Genomic DNA, 25,272 nt, shown 5'->3' with positions numbered 1-25,272 from the left:
TCTGTTTGGGGGATATATAAGGCTTCTAGGGTTTTACCCACCCAGCTAAAACTTCTTTGGTAAAGATTATCCTTCACTGAGTCAGATTATCCTATCCAGACCAAGAATTAACTCTTCTCCAAAAAATCTATGTGGTGCCTGCATCATTGTGAACTACTGGGATCTTTTAAGATGATTTTAAGCCAGGTTGGGGGGGTGGGGGGGTGGTGGTGGTGGTGGTGGTGGTGGTGGTGGTGGTGGTGGTGTGGTGATGATGATGATGCACGCCTTTAACCCCAGCACTCAGGAGGCAGAGGCAGGTGGATCTCTGTGAGTTCAAGGCCAGCCTGGGCCACAGAGTGAGTTCCAGGAAAGGTGCAAAGCTACACAGAGAAACCCTGTCTCGAAAAAAAACAAAAACAAAAAAGATGATTTTAGACCAATGCAAAAATAATGTTAACCTCAAACATATGATAGTGTTGCCTATACATAAAAATCTGTTGTCTGCCTCATGTTTACTTTACTTACAGGTATTTCCCGTCATTGTGGAACTGTAACTAGACTTCTTGATGAATATGTTTTAATCTGAAGGATACCATGAGTGACTTGCAACAGTGGTCCATAAATGGATTTAAGGGTATCGTATCATTTGAAGGTAGAAAAATCACTAAATACATGAGCAGATAGATCTCTGCTCACCAGAATTTCCTTCGTACTCTGGCTGTGAATAATGGTTACTAAGGTGGGATGAACTTAATGCTGGAAGTTTTAAATGTCCAAACAGTACAAAATTTGCCAGTCTGTCATAGAGTATTTAACCAGGAAAGTCTGTAACTATTCTTGTTTTCAGGGAGTACACACACACACACACACACACACACACACACACACACACACACATATTATGTATTTATAAATGAAAAAGAGAATCAAATTCAGCAAAGATTCACAGGTAAATGAGCAAAAAGGAGTCTGTTGCCATGTGACCCAGCCATACCTACCAGCTTACAGTACACTTACTTGAACAATGGGGTTCCACAAACAACACATTTATATATTCCAGGGTCTTTGTGGTGTGTGTATTCTCCTTCAAAAGCACTGATAAAAAAAAAAATAAACAGATCGTCAAAAAATATTAACAAAGCTAGTGTCCTTAGAGAACACATTGGTGTAAAATACATTTCTCTAGTAAATCTTTCCAGGGTTTTGGGCTCTAAAATGAGAACAGACCAAACATATGGAAAGTTGAACCGTACTAATATACTTCAAATATACATATATATAATGCGCATATAACTACTCCAAACTAGTACAAGTAAAAATATCAAGCCATCTAGTATGTAATATTTAGAATATTTTTCAAATAAAAAAAAAGCCCATTGTTTGAGTCACATAAAGAACATTATTACATAAGATTTCTGCTACTCCACACTGTGCAAGAGGGGACTGGAAAATGCAGCAGGGTCCAAGTCTTCCCGTGGAAGGAGTCTTAGTTTTCAGTTTGAAAAGGAATATTGCAGCTTTAAGGGAATATTTTTCTAAGTTAGCGATCTTCAAGGCGAGGAGGTCATTCGGCTAACACAAATCAGCTGTGGTAGCCCCACAAAAAGTCTGTGTGCTCGGCAGCTTGTTCTTATTATCCTTTCAGCCTCTTTACGAGGTCCGGTTTTTTTTATAAACAGAATTTTTAAGAATGACCTAATCTCTGGTTGTTTGTGTGCATTAAATCATTTCGCTAGCCATGCACACTACAGGGCGGGCAAGTCCTTTGGCTGAGAATCCAGCCCACCACCGGGTCCAGTGGACAACGAGGGCACGCTTTGTCAGAGGCTCCACGTTTAGTCAATTCAGTAAATAGTAGATTCTGTGACAGGAAGAGCATGTTGCCTCTTAACAAGGATCCCGTGTGGGAAAGAGCTCTCGGCTCATGAATGAAAACACTAAGTTACATCATTAATAAATCTGGATCAGAGGTACATTTACAGCTTTGTGCCAAGCTCCACGGTATAAATTAAACAACAAAATCACTGGGCCTTGGCAAGTTACTTTTTAGCTGGAATCAGCTGAGAGAGACTTTAATCACTAGAAACAGTCTTGGAAGTGAACAAACTCTTTTTTTTTTTTTCTTCCAGGATGTAGGGCGAATTTCCAAGGACCAAAGCCATGTGAGGGCAGTTATTGAAAATTTTTGACATTCCAACCACAAATGAGCCAATAAATACTCTCTCCACATGTGCTTCAAAAAGAAATTGGAGTGGGGTAGAAAGGAACTAAATTATGCTACCTTCTTTTTGCAGCCAAAATGTCTATGCTTACAATGGCCACCTTCAAAAATGCCAGCATCCTGGCATAGCTCCACATCCCTCATGGTTTTCCTCACTGTGATGTCTTCAACAACAACAACAACAAAAATGTACCTAAATCACTATTACTTCCACACATTTTGTTGTAAACTGAAAACAGGCCCTTAACAGAAGCCCTGTGACTCTAAATAAGATAGAAGGGTCACTGAGTGGAGGAGGGCAGAAATAAGACTTCAGCCTCAACCTACACAACGTCCCAGTTCCAACCTTTTCAAAGCCAGTCATTTGCAGGATGAGCCAATATGTATGGGACTCTTTGAATGAACTAGCAAGAAAGACAACTCCAGGGAGCGGGGAGAAACGTAGTACTTGCTTGCTGGCTTTTTATTACAGCACACATTACCTTTCTGTTCCTTTCTCCTGAGTGACATGGTACTGGAGGGGTGTCAGCCGCTTCCTCAGTTCCTGCTGGGAAAAGACCACCTTACAGTTCTTTTTATCCCTACATGACCCTGGAAAGAGAGGATATGGGAGAAAGAGCCTTTTTAGCCTGAATCCTAAATAATTGCTTTGGCTGGTCGCCACAGTGCAGTCTCTACAGTCACTTGTCAATGACCAAACCAGTCCCTGACAGACTACAAAATCTTCCCTGAGCTGCAGCTGGTCTCCAAGTTCAAAAAGAATGTACCTTAAGATCCAACGGACTCCTCTGGAGTAGTAGCAACACAGCATTAGAGCCAAAGCTTCTAGAAGAGGATACTAAACACTCACTGGGTACTTGTTCCCAGGATGGTGGTACCTCCTATATGCCACCTGAACCCTGAAACTACTTTTTAAAAGATGAATCCAATATCATGCACGTATTTGTAAATATTCACTGTGTGTGTGTGTGTGTGTGTGTGTGTGTGTGTGTGTGTGTGTGTGTGTGTATGAGAATGGGCACATAAAGACCCATTCAATAATTTTGCAACTTGGCAGAATAGCTTGAAACCATCATCATTCCATTTTCATCCAAGATGCCTTCATTACCATCCTATTTATTTTTTCTGAGAACCCTAAAGATATTTTTTTTCTACAGTAGGAATTGCTGTTTTCCGTGAGTCTATCAGATATTTCACTGGGTTCTACACAGTCTTTAGAAATGCATGTCTTTCTAAAGACCATTATCTTACCATGTTAGCATGAAACTTTCAGTAGACTTCAGGAGAAGGCATTTATTTATACTAAGGCAGATTCAAGAATTCCAGAGAAGTGGGCAGGGGGAGGGGGTGCAAGACACAGAGAAATGAAGAGTGAGTGTGATTTCACTTCAAGGTTTATACTGTCCTTTTGCAGTTCAGCTGGGAGGATTTCACTGCTCAGGAGTATCTGAATGATGAAATGATTCTAATGTGACTAATAGCTAGGGTAGTTTTTTATTTGAATGTATGCAAATGGCAAAATGTTCAGACAGCACCTATTTACCTGTAGTTATTTTATTTTCCTCAAGCAAACAGCTGAAAAGGAATACAACTTGAGATAGGACAGCCATGACTCACTGCCGTAAAATGCCTTTTCTTTCCCACCACAGTAGGAAAGAAGTGTGCAGATGGCCCTCCATGCAAAGATGTCCTACTGTGTTTTAAAGTTAGCCTTCTTAGTGTCCTGAGCATTAACTTCAACTTCTTTCGATTTAGTAGTGGGAATGCTTCCCACTGTTTACTCCTAAGGTAGCTAATGTAGAATATGAGATTACTGAATTAAACCCAGTGAAGACAACCTACCAGTCACCTTGACTGTGGCATTGAAGAAGGGCTATCAGCTTCCAGAACTGGGGTCTCCTAGACAGATGGTTGATTCTCCACCAGAAAACAGGGAGGAGAAAGAGCAAACCAGAGCCAAACAGGACATGACCTTGCCTAGGCCTGCAGAAGCCAGACTCCACTTCTGCTGGCCTTTGTGATCCTTTGTTGGTCTAGGAAGAGACCCAGAAACAACTGGCACATTGGGAATGGCACTGAGGGCCTCCCATCTCACTGAACCCCAGTTAACACCAGGTTCATCATGGTGTGAGAAACCCTACTGCTGTCCAAGGCATAGACAGAAATGTCTCCCTGGTCAGTCTGTTCAGCTTGACTGTAGAAGGGCCTTTTCTCAGTCAGTGCTCAGAGATGGGTGAGTTTCTGTTTACCTCCCTCTGGACTTCTTTAAAAAATTATTTTGCTTTGTTAGACTGGTATCTTTGCTAATTTTGTCAAGAAGTTCATTAATTACAAACTTAATGTGACAAATTATCATGGTTAAAATTATTAGTTCCAATGGGCTTGATAATTAAGATCTGAACAATTAGAATTAAGCAAATCCATCCAAAATATTTCGGGTTACTATATGTTCATTCATACAAAAAGACCAATTGTGTTTCCAAAGTTGCGAGAGCTGGCCATCTGCATGTCATTTAGTACAAGAGAAGCAACCGCAGGTTTAAATTACATGGTATTGGATTGCAATTTCCTAACATTGGATGCTTTTCTGCTTTTTTACCTTGAGTCATTTACCAAGGAGTTGTTCATAAAAAGTAGCTTCAAGCACAGATGCTTGCAAATCACTTAGGCAAAGATGTTTCTCTCTTTTTCATTCTACCTCTCCCCAGAATCTCTCTTTTCTGAAGAAAGAGAATAAGACTGTTGGTCAGTATTGATGAACCATGTCATGTATTTGTCGAGGGGGAAAAAAAGGTAAAATTGAAAACATCTGATTGAAGTAAATAATACAAACATAAAAGCTTCACTGGTGAATGAAGGGTATTGAAGAGACCTTATTTCATAGATTAGAAATTACTTTTGATCTAAACATTCTTAAAAACAGATTGTTTTCCGCTATGAGCCGTCTCATTAGCTGGGCTACAGAGACCCCATTTTAATGGTGAACTTTGAAAGGGACCCGCTGGACTCTTTGTCGGCCCCCATCTTATTTGGAAGGGGGAAAAGCTTTCCTTGCAGCTCCTTTGTTTGCCTTTCAAGGACCACGAGAGCGGTATTCACACAAATTTTGGAGGAATTCGCCCTGTGTCACAGCCTACAAATTATTTGGTTTTGGTGCACTTAAAGGTCATCTTCCAAATTAGCAAAATTTTCCTACATCCTGGCTTTTCAACCTTAAATATAAATGTTGTTCCCTAACTGTAAGTGAGGTTTATTCTCTGAGAAAATGTTGGTGACTATTTAAGGTGGTCAAACTTCAGATATTTTTATTCTTTGGCCATACTGTGTTCTCCAAGTAATTAGGCGTTTAAAGGATATCTAAAAGCAAAAGGAAGATACACACACACACACAAAAAAAAAAAAAAACAGTTATTGTGATTTTTGTATTAAACAACTCAATGGGAAGTCAGTCAGATTTTAATAAAACTCTCACCACCCAGTGCAATAATAATAATATACTTCTTGGACAACTGAAAGCTGTACTAATGTATTAATTCTTCTAGCATAACCAAAATTTGGCAGGTACAGAAAAAAGCTTCATTTCTGTCCCTGCGTCCTCTACCCCCTACCAGACTGACTTTTCCAAAGTCACATGGTGCCACTGTTAATTCTACAGACGTCATTTCATTTTGAAATTGGAGAGTAATTCATTGGGTGGCTCCCCTTTTACTATCTTCACTTAGGGGCTGTAATTTTCTTATTACACAGGGTAATTTAACATTAGTGTTATACGGCATCTGCTCAATGACTCCTGAATTGGCTTAGAAGTATGCAACAGAGAGAGGTATCCCTTTCTTTAAACATTTAATAGCATTACTTTGAAGGCACAAGTCAGTGTATAGACACATACAACACGGCGCATCTGAGGGATTAATATTACCCCCCCTTTGTATCTAATCATAGCCCATTTCTCTACAGTATCATTTTTATGTGGGTCAGATCTACCTTGAACCCAATCCAAAGATATTTAAATGCTGGAATATGCCCAGGGTTTTTTTTTTTTTTTTTAATACCAAGGCATCTTCTATGTTGCTACTGAAGGAAAGAATTGTGTTGAAACCCCAATAGGAAGCTCTTCTCTACACTGACACAACAAGAGTTCTCTCTCTGAGAGTTGGAGGTGGGACACACCTGCAGTCCCAAGGTTTTGTCACCACCACCCCCCACTTCTAAAAAAAAGAGCTGCATTCTGGTCTCCTGCATCCTGCCTGCTGCCAACTGTGCCCTTAGATGAGCTGGGTGTTGCATTAGATCTGTGGCTATAAAGATGGCAACAACCGGGACGTAGCAGGCGCCAGGAGCAAAATCGAAGGACATGGAAGCTAAAAATCCAGTTTAAAAGGGAGCAGCTTAGATGTTTCTGTGTACTTCTGTATCCTACTGGTAATTATTTTCTATAATAATCCTCCCAGAAAAGTCTTTTTCTAACAAGCGATCTTTTTAAAATGAGAAAAATAGGAAGCGAGGGGGGAAAAACAGAACTAAAGATTCAGTTATACTCTCTACCATGCACATTTCTAGACACATAATCCTAGAAGGTAGAATCATGCCCATTTTACAGACACAAAAACTGAGGCTCACAGAGTTGGTTATAACATAGCTTATTAAAGAGTCACATGAACTCAAACATACAGTTATGGGACTGTAAACCCATGCCTATTTCTGCCAGTAAAAAATTATGCTCTGACTTTCTTCTCAAATTGTGCAGAAATTTTCAGCTTAAAAAAATTACTCACTAATAAGTTAAGACAGTAAGTGAAGGAGAGTAGTAGTCATGATAGTGCATAAAAAGTAACAACATCTGCCCACTGGCCCCGTCTGCTTTCCCTATATCTATCTCTTTAGGACATACAAGATTCTCACCACACCTACAAACCCTGAAAGGCCGTTAAATGTCCTGTTGGGAAGGAGATCAGATCTGTTACTTATATGCTCAGAGCACTCTTGAGTCATATGCTTTATATTTCAGTGTGAAAAATCAAAATAAAACAAAATGTAAGGATCTCAGCACTTTAATTTCTGCTCTAGGACTATGGGGGAACATGAAAATATTACCCATTTTCCCAAAATAATAAGAGATAGGTATCTTGTTTTGATTTAGTTTCATTAAGTTAAAACAGTGAAGTTCGTGTAGAAATAGCTTGCTGCTGTATTTACAGATGCCATAAAATTAAAGCCTCTGTTCATTTTTACTATGAACTTTAATTTCCAAGTCCACATTAGTCTGCCATGTTGGAAAACTATTTTATTCCAGGCTTAGTAGTGTTAGGTGAAGATTATAAAACCCAATCTATACCACTTTTAGAATCAAATGTAAATATACAGCACAGACAATTTTGCTGGTTGGTTTTCCTTTTTACAACTCCAGTCATTCATAAAGGCCTTGAGAACAGAGTTGCAAGTCACAGAGGGGAAAGTCATCTATAGAAGCATCCTCAGTTCTAACCGCCCCCCATACTGTCATAACCTAGGGTATGAGGATGTGGCTTCCGGTCTCCGGCTCCCACCAAACCAGGCCTGCCTGGTTTTCCTTGAGAGCACTGACCCAAGACTCCCTACTTTTCTAAGTAATAAAAAATGCTGTGTCAGCTACAGAGTGTGCAGTGCTATGTTAACTGAACTCTACCCACCGATTGCTTCTGCCATTATTTTGAGTACCTACTGCATACTGTCATGGATCTGCGTGCTCAGCACAGAGCCAGAAACAGAACGCGCCCTTCCGTCTTGGACCTCTCACTCTGGCAGAGGTAAGATACCCAGAACACAACCAAGGCAAGGAAGTCTGTTATGAGGTCTTTTAGAAGGTGGAATGAACGCAAGAAGGAAAAAGCCAGCATGGCGAAGAGCCAGGACCACAGGGCTGGTGGGGGACAGCAATCTTCATGGAATAGGTGGGGGTGGGCTGTCTCACGCCAGCGATATTTGGGCAGAGCCCTGGGGAGGGAGAGGTAGCTGGTAGTGCTGATGTCTCAAGAACGTTCCGAACACAGACAGGAGATGGCCAGACAGGTGGAGAAGACCATGTGAGGCTCATCCATGAGAGACAGAGACAGGTCATGCGAGCAGGAAGCCTGAACAGCAATGCCCGCAGGCAAAGCAATCAAGAAACTCCATTGCTCTATACAGATCATAATATGAACTCTTCTAACACTACCGCTTGCTCCTAGGGGGACACTCAGGGGGCGCCACCCAACATGTCTCTAAGAAAGTATTCACTTGGCCAAACTCTAGAAACACAATGTGTGCAGACTATGCTGACTTGCTGGCTGGCTTAATGTCATCGTACTTAAACTCAGACCACCGTTCCCAACTTCAAGTCATGTTTAAGAGGATGCTCAGTAGACGTATTTGGTGACAAATGCTGGATGAGCATAGAGAATAAAACCCTTTGGCCATTTTAAACAAAGAGTTTACCCTGGGAAACACCGTCACCTCGCCCACTTTCGGGCAATCCCATAGGTGACGGAAGGAACATCCATAAGTCAAGGAAGCACAGAATTAGTACTTAAAAACTTTTTTTAATGACCTTAATTTTTACATCAAACTTAGTTTAATTTCATCTGTGCTCCAAACCCTAAAGACACATAACATAAAAGTTCTTGCATTAAATAGTGCCGTGAATTTTAGCGCCACAGCACCATAATGACAAAACTGGCCTCCAGGTTCACACTGGCAGAAGGCACAGGCAAACTCAGAAGACATTTCAGGCCAGTTTTCCTGCCCACTCCACGGACCCTGTTAGCTTCACCTTGGCCAGCGCCCTCTGAAAGCTAGGATCCAGAGGAGCAAACCCAGTATGGGGCGATCATGCTCCAACATCTTCCATTGCGTGTGCATTCCTGGAAAAGGTATACATTCGGCAAGGCTCACATTGCTAAGCTTACTACTGGCTCGTGCTTTTTACAACCACTGATTAAATATCTGCACTGAGCTAAGACTTGAAATGAGCGTTAAAGAAATTTAGAACATGGCAGGGAAAGGTCCTGATTCCTACACAACACAGCCTGAAGTCTCTAGGGAAGGCGTGTGCAGAGCTCTGTGTGAAGGGAGTGAACACACAGGACAAGTACACTTTAAACTTTTCTCATCAAGATTGACCATGTTGGAACTGGACCAGGCCCTCTGGATAAGTCAGACAGTTGTTTAGCTTGAACTGTTTAGGAGGCCCCCAGGCAGTGGGACCGGGACCTGTCCTTGGTACATGAGCTGGCTCTTTGGAACCTGGGGCCTATGCTGAGACACTTTGCTCAGCCTTGGTGCAGGGAGGAGGGGCTTGGACCTGCCTCAACTGAATGTACCAGGCTGGGCTGACTCCACAGGGGAGACCTTGCCTTGGAGGAGGTGGGAATGGGGGGTTGATTGGGGGGGAAGGCTGGAGGGTGGGAGGAGGGAGGACAGGGGAGTCTGTGGCTGATATGTAAAACGACTAGAAAATCTCTTATATATATATAAAGATTGACCCTGTCTAGCTGTCACTGGAAAATGGGAAGCACAAATATTCACAGAAGTCAAATGTGCAAGGTCAAGAGTGCCAGCAAAGGTCCAAATAGGGAAGAAACCTCCAGCGAGGCAGCTGACTGATAGATGGGTTGGGATTAAATGTGTGTAAACCAAGGCTGTAAGCATCCATCCTGCTGAGAACTATGCAAATGGGGGACAGAGAGCTGGATCGGCTCATTTTATGATGTCACCACTTCATCAAACAGGAAAAGGTGTAGATTTGGGATCTGAAAAATGAAGTCATTTTAAAACTAAGGGGGGAAATGTGAGAATGGTTTGTGTTTCCCGTTGTAAGCTGATAGGAGAGTGTACGGTCAGGGACCAGGATCAGCTGTGTGGTACCTAATCATTATGACTGAAGAGTCTAGCCATAATAGTAAAGCCTCATTCATGCAGCTGCGGGGGCTTCTTGAGCAGAGACAATGGAGGAGTTTATCCTTTCATCCACCCTGATGCAACCGTTGTTAAAAATGTTGAATGACTGTGAGATAAAAACCACCTTTGACACACCTAGATTTACTTGTAGGTTGTACACTTTTCATTGTTGAACTCATATACAGGCATCATTTCATCAGCACTGGTTAAATGCCCCCCAAATAACTAGAAAATACTTTATCAAATCCTCCAAACTCACTTCAAGCACTTTTGGGAGCAAGGGTGTTCATGTTAATGGGGACCACGAAGTTCAGGGTTTCGAGAAATATTTAAAGCATGTCTTGATCCTGAAAGCATTTTCTTGCTTGCAAAGCATATGACTAAAAAAAGAATGTTTGAACCACTGCCATCATCAAGTGACAATAGAGGAAGAAAAAGTCACTTAACTTCAATTCTATCTGATTGCATGTGAAACTTCTGACAAAGTTGGAGTTCCCTGGTTTTAATTTTTTTTTTTTTTTTAAGCATGGGTCTTCACTTGAACATCATAGCCCATAAAGAAAAAAATTAAAACCAGACAGGCTCATTTTAATTCTACATTTCACATGCAATCAAAAAGATTTGCGCTCACAGACACACACACACACACACACACACACACACACACGCACACGCACACGCACACGCACACACGCATGCACGCACGTGCACTAGCGATACCCTCTCTACCCATCTCTCTTTCCTCCCGCTCCCCTTTGTGGATCATAGTCTGCTCAGGAGATAAAAGGTAACTGCCCACTGAAAGGAGCCCTATCTTAGACTATCATGCAGAATGTTATTTAAATACAACCTTGAGTATACTTCCTTAGAAAGAAAACAGAATGTCTGAAGACTCAACTTCTTTCAGTTTCCAAAATTAATTGATAGCACATAACAAATTTGAGTTTAAATTTAAGCACAATGACAAAAAAAAAAAAAAAAAATTCCAAGTGCAATTTCCACTAGATGAATGGCAGCTCACTGATTATCCCAGAAGAAGCTAAGATTTTCTGGAGAAAAAGAAAACATTTTCTCTTTCACAGAGCAAACTCAAGAAAAGGCAAATGGCTTACACTCAAGTTTTTCACAGAAACTCAAGGGAGCATGCTTGCATACTTACTAGCCATCCTTACACTCCCTGTACGAAATAGTGTGTGGGTTCACAAGAAAGATCTAAAACGTGCACGATATATTTACTTAACTCTCCATCTCAATGGTTGCTGTTCTCTCCCCCCCCCAAAAAAAGGCCTTCTAGATGCCTATGGCAACACTTTTTAGATCTTAGTTTCAAATATACAGTAACATTTGTTTAATAAGTAAACATGATGAAAAAAAATGATGGTCAATGATAGAGTAAAATTTTTTCCTTTGAAGCTACTCAATCCTTTATTGCTTCTCTAGAGGTCTGCATTCAAATCTTCTCACTGTGCCTAACATTTAATGATTCTTTGGATGTAAGACTATGAGATCACTTGATCCAGGATGGCCCAGAAAGCATTTTATCAAACACTTAGGGAAAAAAGAAAATGCTAACATGTTGTTCCTCTTGGAGCGTGAAAAAGAGAAGTTTCCATAGTCCAATCAGGTTAGGAAAATCCACCAGTTTTCTTGAGGCAGTCTATCTCAGAGAGTTTCTTATACGAATGTATATTTTTAAATATGATACGTTATCTGTGGATCCACTAGAAAGGGGAAGGAACACGGCCAAACTATGATCTCTTCTTAACACCGGGTTTGTTTTAAAGATTTACTTCTTTTTATCTCATGAGTGGGGGTCTTTTGCCTGAATATATGTTTCTGTACCATGTTTGTGTAGTGCCAGCAGTGGCCAGAAGAGGGCATCAGATCCCCTGGAGCTGGAGTTGTGGAAGGCTGGGAGCTGCCACGTGGTGCTGGGAATCCAACCCCCACCCCCATCCTCTGCAAGAGCAGCCAGTGCTCTTAACAGCTGAGTCATCTCCAGCCCCATCACTGAGGATTTTCAGCATCATCCTCATTATAAAAGTGGAAAAGGCTGCACCATTCACACTTATGCAATATAGGAATGTCTAGCTTCATCTGATGACTGGTTTACAGGGCAAAGAACAGAACTAGTATTCCTCATGTTATAAACTAGAAAATGACAAACTTCTAGACAAAAATCTCTCAAGGAGAAGTTAATGCCCAAAGAAGTTACCTGACGTGGTCACAGGCCTACTTGACATGAGCTGGGATCCTCAGATGGTGGCTTTCGCCCATTCATTCATTCTCTCTTGGACCTATGCTTTACGCCACCTATACTAACACATGTTCCCACAGCTCATGCTCACCTCTGCTCCCACCCCCACCCCCACACTAATTACAGCGACCTCGTCCTTTGACGCCCTTTACTGTACTGTGAAATCCAGTCCTGGGAAGCGGTTCGGTCACGTGGTGCAGAAGGCCGCAGGGCACTTCTCAGCCTGCTCCTGACTCCCTAGTTAAACAAGGAGCAAGTGTCTATGCAGACTCAGAAAAGTATCAGGAATGTAATTCTCTTCATTCTATAGTTAACAAAGCATGCACCCTAAGTGGACACCTTTAAAAAAACAAACAAACAAACAAAAAACAGAATGTACCTTCTGCGAGCACAGAGATCTTGTCACTCACAACGCAGCTCTGTTTGGATGAGCTGACATTCATCCAGTGCATGGACATGAACCGAATGCCCATCACGTGACAGACACAGACATACGATGAATGGAACCGTCACTTAAACAGTCAAGCCTCAGCCTACCCGGCACTCTACAGGGTCTGAGAATTTTCTGCTAGAGGACAAGCTTTGCCCGGTCAGTCCATTGCCTTCCCAGACTAGTCTGGGTTTTTTCCCATGGTTTCTTTTCTCTGCTTTCTTCTCCTTGATAGCAAGGAACTGAGGTTTTACACAACCAGGTTTTAGAAATTTTCAGCTAATATAACACTTGAGAATTCTAATTGTAATAATAATAATAATAACAGTGTTATATAATTCTCAGTTTACAGATGAAAAAAATGGAATAAAAAGTATGAAAGGAAACTTCTGGGGGCCCAAAGGCAAATTGGTAATAAAAACAACCCAGTAAGGAATAACTTAAAATTTGTTTCTTCATCGATATCAATAATATAGCGAAAGGCTCTAAACCTTGAGGTTTATTTATCTAAAAATCACACAAGAGATATTAAAAATTAATCAAATGGAATGGATCATTCTGAAACAATATGTATTTTTGGCAACAAAATAAAACCCTACAAAATAAAAACTGTAGAAATATAAATATTTACAATTGTAGATTTTCTTGGCTTGCTTAAAATTCAAATAATCTATTAATTTAAAGTAATATATCATTCTCTGTAATCACATGGCTGACTATAATAATCATAAGTAGTGCTGAAGTATTTATCATAAAAGTTAGTAAGTTTAAGTGTGCAAATATATAACTTACTAATCCATTAAAAACCTGATGTATACTTTTGTAACATATTTTAAAATAACTGATACAACTGTGAACATATTGAATACAAATACAGGGGAAAATTAAGGACTTTGGAACAAATATTAAATTTTCCAATAAATGGCTGCTTTCAAATGCAAAGGCACAAACTATCTCCATATAACTTACCATTGCATCTCAATAATCTAGTTTACATAACTTTAAATTAAAATGTGTCTAGCAAAAGCACTCATGAAAATTTGATCTGAAATTGTTTCAGTTGAAACTATGAGTTGGGAAAGACGGATAATAAAAGTTGGCCAGAAATGATGGGTATTAACCGGCATGTGATGCTACACAGTTGTGACGCTACACAGTTGTGATGCTACACAGTGACCTCTGGCTCGGCCTTCCTAGGCTCACGTGTTGAGGGTAAGAGGCTGCTCAGTTCAGTGAACCCCTCTCCGATCGTTCCCATGCTACTGTGCACATGTTTAGATACAGAAACATACCTATGCAGTATCTCCGAGTTCATAGTGTCCTGAATTTCAAATCCTATAGAATTGCTGAAGCTAGTAATGTTTTATATTCTTTACAGACGCTGTTATACTTAATTTGCCAAAACAGCTGAGATACATTTCAGATTTTGTTCATGCCTGTCTTAATTGTTTTACTGTGCTGTGTATTTTATAATTACTAATTTGCCATTTAACAAAAATTTAATAAAATCCATATTTAATAAGTCATATATGTCCAATACCTTATATTTATAGATATGCCATTCAGGGACAAACCAGCCTTGATGAAATATGTATTCTCTACAAATAATTTTTAAAACTCATACCACATACCAACTTTTCAGTATTAACTCAAGCTTTATTATAAAGCTACTAAGACATTTTGTTCCAAAAGCAATATCAGAGTGCTCATTAATCAAGATTTAAAATATAATTTTTTTCTAGTTTCCTAAAATATTTCATTCATGCAAAAACTGATCAATGCTTCACATTCAACATGCTAACTAATAACATTTCAAGACTCTGTAGAAATCCACAACATGGCAAAACAAAATGTATAATTTTCTTTAATTCTTGGGTGGTCTGCTGCAGAAAACTTAGCTGCATATAAAGCTATAAATTACTGCGAAAGCAGCTATTCGGTACAAGATAGGTTAATTTATGAAAACTTGTTTTAGTTTGTAGAAAGTCTGCATATGAAAGACATTTCCAAGAAATGTCCAAGGAGAGGGAGTCGAGGTCCTATTGAAAACGGAAGAGATTTTCACTCTACATATGCTGTCAGAACACAGAAAAGGCAGGGACAAGTCTGGTTTGCAAATCCATATGTTCTTAACTGGAGAGCCTTACATTCTTTCCAATTTTTACAATGCACCTATGTGTTTAAGGCTCGGCTCCACCACAAGCTGTGAAAGAATGTAAAGCCAGTGCCATCTACTGGAAAGGGGGTAACTGTTCGGTCAGCCGACTTCAATGCTTTTGTAAACTACACTGAAATCTGTGTCTGTTTTTAAAGTTCTTCCTCTTTAAAAAAATTAAATAAAAATCTCCTGGCCTGTTGGGGTGCATAGCATAGAGGAGGCCCTGCATCAAGCCGATAGAACTGTATGATCTCTTGTGCGCGCGCGCACACACACACACACACACACACACACACACACACACACACTCATACACACCACACACAAACACACCATACACACACACACCACTCATACACACACACACCATATACACACACACACAAACACACACACCATACACACACACCACTCATACACACACACACTCATACACACCACACACAAACACACCATACACACACACACCACTCATACACACACACACCATATACACACACACAAACACACACACTATACACACACACCACTCATACACACACACACTCATACACACCACACACACAAGCACACTCATACACACACACCATACACACACAAACACCATACAAACACACACACACACATATTCTTAAAAACATTAATTAAAAAAGCGAGGTAAGATGAATATGTAAAAATGGTGAACACAGCTGGGTGGTGGTGACGGTGGTGGCGCACACGACTTTAATCCCAGCACTCGGGAGGCAGAGGCAGGTGAATCTCTGTGAGTTCGAGGCCAGCCTGGGCTACAGAGCGAGATCCAGGACAGGCACCAAAACTACACAGAGAAACCCTGTCTCAAAAAATAAAACAACAACAACAAAATGGTGAACACACTACATAGCACTTTACTGTGACACCAATGGAAAAAAAAAGAGCTACTGTGTCCCGATCCATTTCAAACGTGAAACAGTTTCATCAAACGTGAAATGGTTTCATGAGTACCAGAGAGGAGGCTCTGGAGCGCCTCATGAGCATTCCCGGAGGAGCTTCTGAAGACCTGACAATAGAAAACTTTACAACTGCAACACTGTGTCCACAGACACGGGTGGCAGACAGAGTCTACCAAAGACTCTATCGAGGAGGAGGTCCATGTTTCAACAGGGGTTTTCAACACTCACACAGAAAGTGTCCCTGTCCCGGCGGGCAAGCTGGTTGTTTTTAAAGGAGCTATGACATCAGTTGCTACTCATGAACTACTGACAGCTTCAACTGAAAATAGTGCCTTTTCCTTACAGAGAGGCTGCTGTGCACATTGGTGGTAAACTTTGTTTAAAATGTAAAAGCTAAAGCACACACATACTAATTTGCTCCTCAGAAGTGATCCAATGAACCAGTTCTTAATTCTCATACTATGCATAAGAGCTACTTATTCATTTCAAACAGTTAATATTTGAGCAAACTCAAATTATGTTAGAGAAAAAGGCAAAGAAATTCTAGGTAATTGTGTGTGTGTGTGTGTGTGTGTGTGTGTGTGTGTGTGTGTGTGTGTGTGTGTGATTTCTGTCATTTTTGTTACTTAATTTAAAATACTGCAATCTATACCCTAAGACATCCACTATACTGTAAAAAAAATACAATAAAATGAGAATAAATTGCTTTTTGAAAATGAATTTGGAAGGCACATAGGCTATAACCTTTACTTTTAATCTTACCACATAAACTAATCTCCAATGAGTCTTTACTCTTTGTTATAGTTATGACCTCATATACATATAAACTTTCCAGAAGTTTATTATTCATTTAAGAAAGACTTACTAGACTCCAGAAACTGTGTCATGGGAGTCACAAGCCCCTGAATCAAGGGGTTCTACCCACACAGAGACAGTCTATGTCTTTCGAGCCCCATTTTCAGAATGTGCCTTTGGGAGTTCTAATGTATTCATTAGAATGTTATGATACATCATCTTCATAAACAACCTAATAGCCATGTAGAGGCATGTTAAACACATCCAAAGGGAAGTAAAAGTCACAACTGCCTGATGTGTGCGTGGTATTAAAGTGTGACTATCACTATATGAGGCCTAGCTAGACAGGCACCTATGGTTGACTACAACCAACCATGATATCCGGTCTACACTACCACATCACCTAACTTCTCTGGTATTGAACCTACATATCAGATGTTGCTGCTTGATCCCTCCCCTGGGATAATCCTTTTGTCTTGATTTAGTGACCAGGAATTCTAATGACAAGCACCACCCAGCAGACTTTTCTTTAAGTCTGGAGCATTAATTCATAGGGAGTTTTAAGATGAATTCACTTCAAGCCAAAAGTTTAAGCTGTAGCTAAGAAACAAGCAAACACAGAACAGATTATCTAATTTTACCTCTTCATTTTAGAGGAGAAGAGAATGAAATCTGGAGAGGTTCACAGATGTGTTCAAGGTCACACAAGCTAAGGACAGAGCCACGGTCAGAGTTTCTGCTTTATAATACTCACAGGAAACTGTTGTAGGAAATTACCAAGGAATTCTGAGTGAGAAAAATTACCTTTAATGACAAACATGAGTGAACCATAACTCAGATGCACTTAATAAGCTCTAAGTTAAAATTATGCTTTATTAAAAAAATAAGAAGAAAGGCAAGCCAGAGCTGAAAAATGATAAATCACTTCTGAGGTGCAGCCTTCCTGCAGACCAACTCAGTTACAATCAACTTTAGGACCCTGTTTCAATTACTTTTTTCATAGTTCTAGAGTTATTTCACATTGAATTATTATTCAAAAATCAATGTATAATTCAATATTGAATTATTATTCAAAATTAATTTGTTATTCAATGTTGAAATATTCTAAATTAGTGGGGGTAAGGAACCAAAATCTTTTTGATTTACAGAGATTTCTGTTGTAATGGGTTTGGGCCAAAGAACAGTGATTTAAAGCAAGCAATAAAACTTTCATTTTAATTTTCTAGGTCTCCCATTTTGCCCTCCTTCCCTCTTTGTGCCAAGTAATAAAAGTTAGGGTTCTCATCTTGATATTTTAAATTTGAAATTTCAAATAGTTTGTATCATGGCTGTTAAATCTAGCAGCTTCTTCTGCATTTCTGTCTCTAAGTGTAGAATCCCATTAAAGAAATGGACAATAAATTCATTATGCTCCAAACATGAATGGCCCTTGAAAATCAGGGAATTAGCCGGGCGGTAGTGGCGCACACCTTTAATCCCAGCACTCGGGAGGCAGAGCCAGGCGGATCTCTGTGAGTTCGAGGCCAGCCTGGTCTACAGAGTGAGTTCCAGGAAAGGCGCAAAGCTACACAGAGAAACCCTGTCTCGAAAAACCCAAAATAAAACAATAAAAGAGGGAAAAAAAAAAAGGAAATCAGGGAATTAAGGAATTTTCTAACCAATTCATACCAGGTAAAATATATCTACAAGTCCCAGGGGGGAAAAAAAAAGATAAAGGGTTCCTCTGTGCTCTTGCCAATGCTGGGTGGTAAGAACAAAAGAAACGTGTATTTACAGAACATGGATTCTGGTACCGGAAAACATATACATAAAATAAAGAGATCAGGTTTAAATAGAAAAGAGAGGAGCTGGCAGGATGGCCCCATGGGTAAAGGCGCATGCAGCCAAGCCTGACAAGCCGAGTTCAATCACCAGGAGCCACATGGCAGAAGGGGAGAACACCCGCCACAAGTCGTCACCTGACCTCCACAGATGCACAATGGCACACACATACATGCATGCATATAAATAAATCAATGTTCAAAAAACAACAGATTCAGACAGCTATTCTCAAACAGCATATATCTGTGGTTCCTATTAAAGTAAAAGTAGTTAGCTAAAACATTATATATATTTAATGCTGTTAAAGGTCTACTTTTATGGAAAATATGAATCCAAGTGGATATAAATATATGGATTTTTTATAATGAGCCTAGTGAACACATCTGTGGTGCTTACTCTGTGCCAGGTAGTGCCCTAAGCTTTTTTATATGCTAATTTATTTAATTCTCACAGCAACCATTTTGGGTGAAACCTATTATTATCTTTATTTTGAAAATAAGGGCACTAAGACATCTAGACAGTAAGGGTCAAGGCCAGTTCCTAATCCCAACGTGTCTGAATCTAGAATTGCTTGCTGAGCACTGGACTAACATGGTTTGGTCCTTCTCAGTTCTGTTGAATTTCTCTCTGCATTCTTTTGTTATCAAAAGTTAAAATTCTTTGTATTTCCATTAAACAATTTCATTATGAAACACTTCACTAGCCTCTTACTTTTTGAGGAATACAGAAAGTATCTATAAGCTATTTCTGTAAACACTCAGCCTCCATTGTGGACCGCAAACCCACCTTACGAAGCCAGGTGGGGTGCTTTTACCCAAAGCGGTATTATTCACAATGAGAAAACAGTTATGCATACACTTTAGCTACACACTCACAGTCCAATTTTTGTACATATGGATCGCGATGGAAACCACGTGCAGAACAACTGTGGCGGATGAGGTTCTCCCTCGTGCCCACTGATAATGAAACGGGTGAAGCTCATCGCTTCCACAGCCCGCGTCGCCCTGTGGTCTACCCCATCCTTTCACGTTTCTTCCGATGGCCATTGTGAAGACACAGCTCGGCCCTTGAGGGCACCACGCGGCCTCCGGTTCATCTACGCTACGATGTGAGGGTCAGTGTAGGAGATGCAGAGGCAGGGAGAATAATATCAAAGGTATGGGGCGGGGGGCGCTTCTGGGCATTGAGCTGTATTCACTCACGAGTTGCCATATACAAATAACATAAAATCTAGTTCTTTTGAATGCCTTACCAGCCCTTGAGATCAACCTCTCTCGCAGCAAGGGAGGAAAACACAGTGCTGGCCTTCCTCCGAACTCTACCGAATTCTGATTCTATAAAATGCCAGTGCCAACTGGCTTAGGCGCCCTAGAGCACATCATTCGCAGCACTTCACGGTGTGCCCAGGTTTCCTTCCTCACCTCTCCCACCTGCCCTTGCCTTTCCTAGATACCCACATAACGAGCCTGTATCTCCTGGCCATACATCGCTCTTGTCTGTCTTTATGTTTTGCCCAAGCTACGTCATAGAGTGGCAATACCACACACACACACACACACACACACACACACACACACACACACACCGACTCATGATCCCGGGGTTAACTGTTGCTCATGGCTGAGATTCAGCTCAAGCACCATGTCCTTTGTGTGAGCCTCTTCAACTCCAGAGACCTACCTCCCTTCCAATACGTATTTCCCTAGAGAAAACAGCTAGGGTCATTCTGCTCTGGTCTCCTACTCTACCCAAGGCACAGACATGCTGGTCTAGCCTTATCTTCATATGGTTAGAGGGCCTCATACCACTTTATTTCTACCCACTCCTTTCGGAAAACCAATCAACTTAGCCTTGTTTATCATCACATCCTCGCTGCTTAATACAGTGCCTGGCATGCATTTAATACTCAGTAAATGTTTAATGACATAGTTAAATCCTCTACCCAACCTATTAAGAGATATACACAGTGATGGGAATATAAATAATATTAATAATCATATTCACTGACATAAAACATTTGACCATTGTGAATTTCATGATAAAAATTAAAATATTAACTTGAATGATACAGACACGTTAAAATTTTGAACTTCTAGGCTTCATTGGTTTAAATGCTGAATGAAAATCACATTTGTAAAAAGTATAGTGGTTCTAATTTATGAACCATTTTGAAACATGTTGTATTAGTTCTGTTTATTTGGGTCTTGTTAAACAGAAAATCTTTCCTTCTTAACTACAGTATAAGTAACACAATTACCTTAAAGTTGCCCTTTTAGGGTGTTTTTTTTTTTTTTTTTTTTTTTTTTTAAGGAGCAGCCACAGTGAAAGGCACGGCATTCCCTTTAACGAGATGAATGCTCTACCTTGTGTGACTTGGGGCAGTTTCTCCGTGAGACTGCCAGGCTCTCTAGCACACTATGGTTTGCAGATGTGTAGTGTGCTCTAGAGGACAAGAAGACGCCATGAAATACTAGTGACGAGTAGATGCTGGGCAAAGAAACAGTGCTTCTAATATCGAAAGGTCTGTGGAAATGAGTGTCATTGAGAGCAGAGTGATAACCTAGAGCCACGCTCCGTCTTCAAATTAGGGCCCAAATAAAAGGGATGGAATATGGTAAAGCCTGGTAGCTTTACTAGCTAGTGTACCATTTCCTAGAGCAGAAATACCCACTCATCCCAGTGTCCTACTACAGAGAGAACAAGCAGCCACCTGAGGGAAGCCCACAGGCTCGCAGGGCCACCGGCTGGCTCTTGGTCACCAAATGCAGCAGGTTGAATGCAGACATCACTGTGATCTATCTTCAGCAACAAAACCCAGAGGCAAGACCAGGGCCAAGAGCTGAGTAGGAGAGAAAAAAAAAAAGAAAAAAAAAAAGAAAACAAGAAACAACGAATTAAAACATCACACGCAATAGGCACGTTCATTGAACAGCTGACGTTTCTGGCTTACAGAGCTAAGCAGATGCACAGTGCTAATAAACCGCCCATGCCTCCCTTTTGGACGGCAAGGCGACTCTCACCGTTATCATTAACGGGGCACTGAGGAGGCAGGTTTTATCCCCATGGGGTACACCTGTGAGGGAAAACTGGGGCCCAAAGATCCAAGGACGCAGGCCAGTGGAGCTTGAACAGAGTGAGGAAACACCCATCTGATGGCAGACCCATAGCCTGTCCTTATGCCCAAGGCCTTCGTGAGATGCAGAAACTCACACTTTAAGACAAAACAACACAAACCCAAAAAAACCTAAGGACAATGGAGAGATTTCCCTCCACAAACCATTAAATTTGTATAGAAGCAGAAGGAAGACGTACTTGTGTTCCATTTTCTGATTTATACTTTCTAAATAAAATTCTATGAGTGGTCCTCATGACCCAACATTGAAAGGGGTAAAAAAAAATATATATTTTACTGAAGTCTTTGGAAATGAACCGTGTAGGAGAATCCCCAAACTGTAGGCTGTTCAGCTTGCGACAGAAGTTCGGCTCATAGGGCTTCCTAAACATCTCGAGTACTGCTGCAATAGCTTCGATTGAAAGTGGAGGATGCTCGGTGCTTATCCATTTCTGATGCCTTATTTAAAATTACCATGTTAAGTAACTTTAACTGCCACACGTCTAAAGATGGAATAAAATTAATGTCTCGCTCATTTCCTGACCACGACCACCTCCATTCCCCACCCCAAAATAAAAGTCTTTTCCTGGACTCTCGTGACCCCCTTGAAGAGCAAACACATAATAAACAGTAATATATTTGACCAAATCGCTCTGGACTATATCTGACGGAAATCTGCTTGTATTAACATGCCTGAACTCTGACTTCCACAAACTAAACTCTCCACAAAACTAAAACATTTTTGTGTTCCTAACTGGAGGCGAAGTGGAGGGAGGGAGAGGAGGGGGGGGGGCGGGAAGGTAAGAGTCACAATGCACAGCCTGAGAGAACCGTTAGACATAAATAAACATGTCATTTTCACGAGTGACTGCAGAGCGAGGGGGGGGGGAGAGTGCATGCCTTTGGAGCAGACTACTGGCTAATAAAAGATCAAAGGTCTATACCTCACAACGCCATAAATAAAAATGTAGGGTTTTTTTTTTTTTTTTCCCATGAGACCCTTCCCCATGAGGAACAAAGTATGTGCGGTAGATGTAATTACTTAGCAGAGCTCGGGCCTCGCCGCGCTCCCACAGCTGACCATAAAATGTCTTCCTATTCTGTTTCATCGACCGACCGCTGTACCAGGCGGCCTGGGCGCCTACGGATCACCGTGGCCATCTGGCTTGTGTCAAAGCCAGCCCACAGGAAGAAAGGGAGTGACGTCAGTCACTCGGCAGGTCAGGCAAAGAACAAAGATGCCTTCTGCAATTAAAAGCCAAGGACTGCCAACACCAGGGGCTCAATGGGACTGCCATTTCGTAGTCCTCCTCACTCCCTGTTTCCTACCCAAATAGCCAGAGCTCCATCTAGTGGCAAGTTGGTTTTGCCCAGTTTGGGGGTTTAAACTGTTAGGTTGCTGGTTGGGCTTTTCAGGTTGACCCTGGAAGGGCGGGCCACACTAGCACCAACCCGGTGAAACCACTGGCAGAATCACCGTGGAGGTACCTGGCCTTTTCATGCTGAAGGGTGGGGACCCAGTCAGAGTGAGGTCTACGTGCCGATCTCACCAACAACGACTTCATAGGTTGGACATTGGTATGGCCCTAATTACATTAATGGGCACAAGAATGTTAGGGAGAAAAGACGGACAGACTTACAGAATGCGTGTGAACGGTGCGGTAGCTGAGGATATGTTTCTCAGCTACAGCTCGAAAGGCAGTTCTGAAGAACGCCGCCTGCGGCTCAGACCCACAGGCCCCCTTCCATCAAGCAAAAGAGCCCCGCGAAGTGTGCTTTCTAGGGTGTGAAGTCAGGGACAGGCTTCCTCTAGAGCAAAGGGGTGATGGTTTTGTGAAGTTTGTGGGGAACAGAGAGAGTGTGTGTGTTTACACTTGCAAGTGAACGGAGACAACAGAGACAACAGAGCTAGAGCATATAATCCGTTTTCAGAGAGATGCCTGTCACCATGGATGCATGCAAGCTATGGAGCCAGACTGCTTGGCTGGAACCCTGGCAGTACCTGTCACTACCAGGATGACCTTGGACAAGTCACTTACCTTCCCAGCATCTTGGTTTCCTTGACTCTACAATAACCACTAAATAATTAGCTTAAAAGTACCTCCAACAATGCCTAGTATATATGTGGTATATGTTCAGAAAAAGCTGATATTATCTAAACATGTCAAATCATTGCTGTGTCTAATACTACATGAATTAAAAAAAAAAGTCTTGAACATAAATTTTTCACCAGTACCTTCTGATCCCAGGTTCCCCTCCCTCAGCTCCTCCCAGATCCTCCCCCCCTCCCCACCCATCCAACTCCACACCTTCGTTTTTCTCTTTCTCACCCTATCCTATCCCATCCTACAGTGTGGCCGGATCAGCTGCTTATCATTCCCCCAAACAAGCCCACTGTTTCCTACTACCTCCGGGTCTTGGCTGCAAGCCACGGCTCTCTGCTGCCGCTCCTAACATCCACTGGCCAGAGCTTAGCTTTTCTGATGCTCCTGGAGCATCTGACGTGCTCTCGCCTCTCCTGGGACCCTTCTGGGGATACTGGCCTGCTTTCATCCCCTCTTCTTCCAGATCAAGCAGCTCTTCAGGGCAGGGAGGAGATCCGTTCCATTTTCATATCCCACTACCCAACACAAAACTACTAAGCATCCGTCCACTTCCTGCACAGAAGACCTGATGTAAATAACTGACCTCCGAGACTGGTTGTTTGGGGCCCTCATTTCTAATGTTGCCAGTTCCCTTGCTGACAGCGTCTAAAGGAATTACACTCTGTTACATGTGTCTAACTGCTTGCAGCCTATGAGAGCTGGGATGGTGAACAGCATCTTCACTTAAAATTCAAAGATAATTCAAAGTGTATTCAAGTTCTGCTCTCCCACCTCCCTACCACCCCAGAATGTTAACATCCAGATCATGACTAAAGTCAGTTTGCTAGTGTCTGGGGTGTGGATCCTCCCCGACTCCCCCCCTCTGCCTTTTCGCCTGAAGTTAAACAACGTGCTATACTGAAGAGAGATCACTACCAGGGGATCCAGAGAGTTCACCAAGTTGATAATTAGTTCCAGATAGGGCGGACTGTACCAGTGGACTTAAAAGCCATCAACCCTAGAGGTCAGAGCCCTCTCCAACAAACGCAAAGAAATGTATACATCGGTGGTTTTTCACAAGCTAGTAAAATGCCCTCCCCAAAACTACAAAAGGCAAGCGAATTGACAAATTTAAAAGTTGTCAAGGACAATTTAAAAAAAAAAAAAGTAACTTTCAACTCTCCCCAGGCTCTCAAGAAAGAAAAGATATGCTGACAGAAAGGACCAGCAAGGACCAAGGAAACAATCCTAGAACAAAGACCACCTTTGACTGAAAAGGCTCAGCGGAGGGCCGCGGGTTCATGTCACCACCATTCCCATTTCATTCAGAAGAAGCTCCACCCTGGTTAGCACCTCGGAGCCACTGATTACAAAGTCTGCTCTAAAACTCTATTGAAAACACGGTTCTCATCCCCACGAGCCTGACACACACCTTACTTGCTGAGTGAATGGGTCACTTAGCTGCTGCTTGAGGTCTACAGCCGGATGGGTAGTGATGAGTACCTACCGCCTTTGCTAACCAGAGATGTTTCTGCGGCTGCGCAGAAGGCCGGCTTTTAAGAATCC

At 41.5% G+C, this 25,272-nt stretch overlaps 1 protein-coding gene across 4 annotated transcripts in view; it reads right to left on the bottom strand.

The window, feature by feature from the left end:
• Positions 1-25,272, bottom strand: part of Msrb3 (methionine sulfoxide reductase B3) — a 128,136-nt gene that overhangs the window by 78,919 nt on the left and 23,945 nt on the right. For 2 of the 4 annotated variants that reach the window (XM_006973346.4, XM_015992234.3), the window contains exons 2-4: positions 21,221-21,349; positions 2,686-2,794; positions 1,000-1,077 (exon numbers count right to left, since the gene is read on the bottom strand). In XM_006973346.4, the coding sequence (XP_006973408.1) occupies positions 1,000-1,077; positions 2,686-2,794; positions 21,221-21,296 (263 nt within the window). In that variant the 5' untranslated portion in view covers positions 21,297-21,349. Of the gene's footprint in view, positions 1-999; positions 1,078-2,685; positions 2,795-4,802; positions 4,924-21,220; positions 21,350-25,272 lie in introns of those variants that run through there. The other 2 variants (XM_076554179.1, XM_042263386.2) reach the window with 2 other exon arrangements.

Source organism: Peromyscus maniculatus, chromosome 18 (assembly GCF_049852395.1).
Source record: "Peromyscus maniculatus bairdii isolate BWxNUB_F1_BW_parent chromosome 18, HU_Pman_BW_mat_3.1, whole genome shotgun sequence".
Taxonomy (NCBI): Eukaryota; Metazoa; Chordata; class Mammalia; order Rodentia; family Cricetidae; genus Peromyscus; species Peromyscus maniculatus.
Note: the sequence above shows the minus strand (reverse complement) of the source record. Positions and strands in the feature narration are given on the sequence as shown.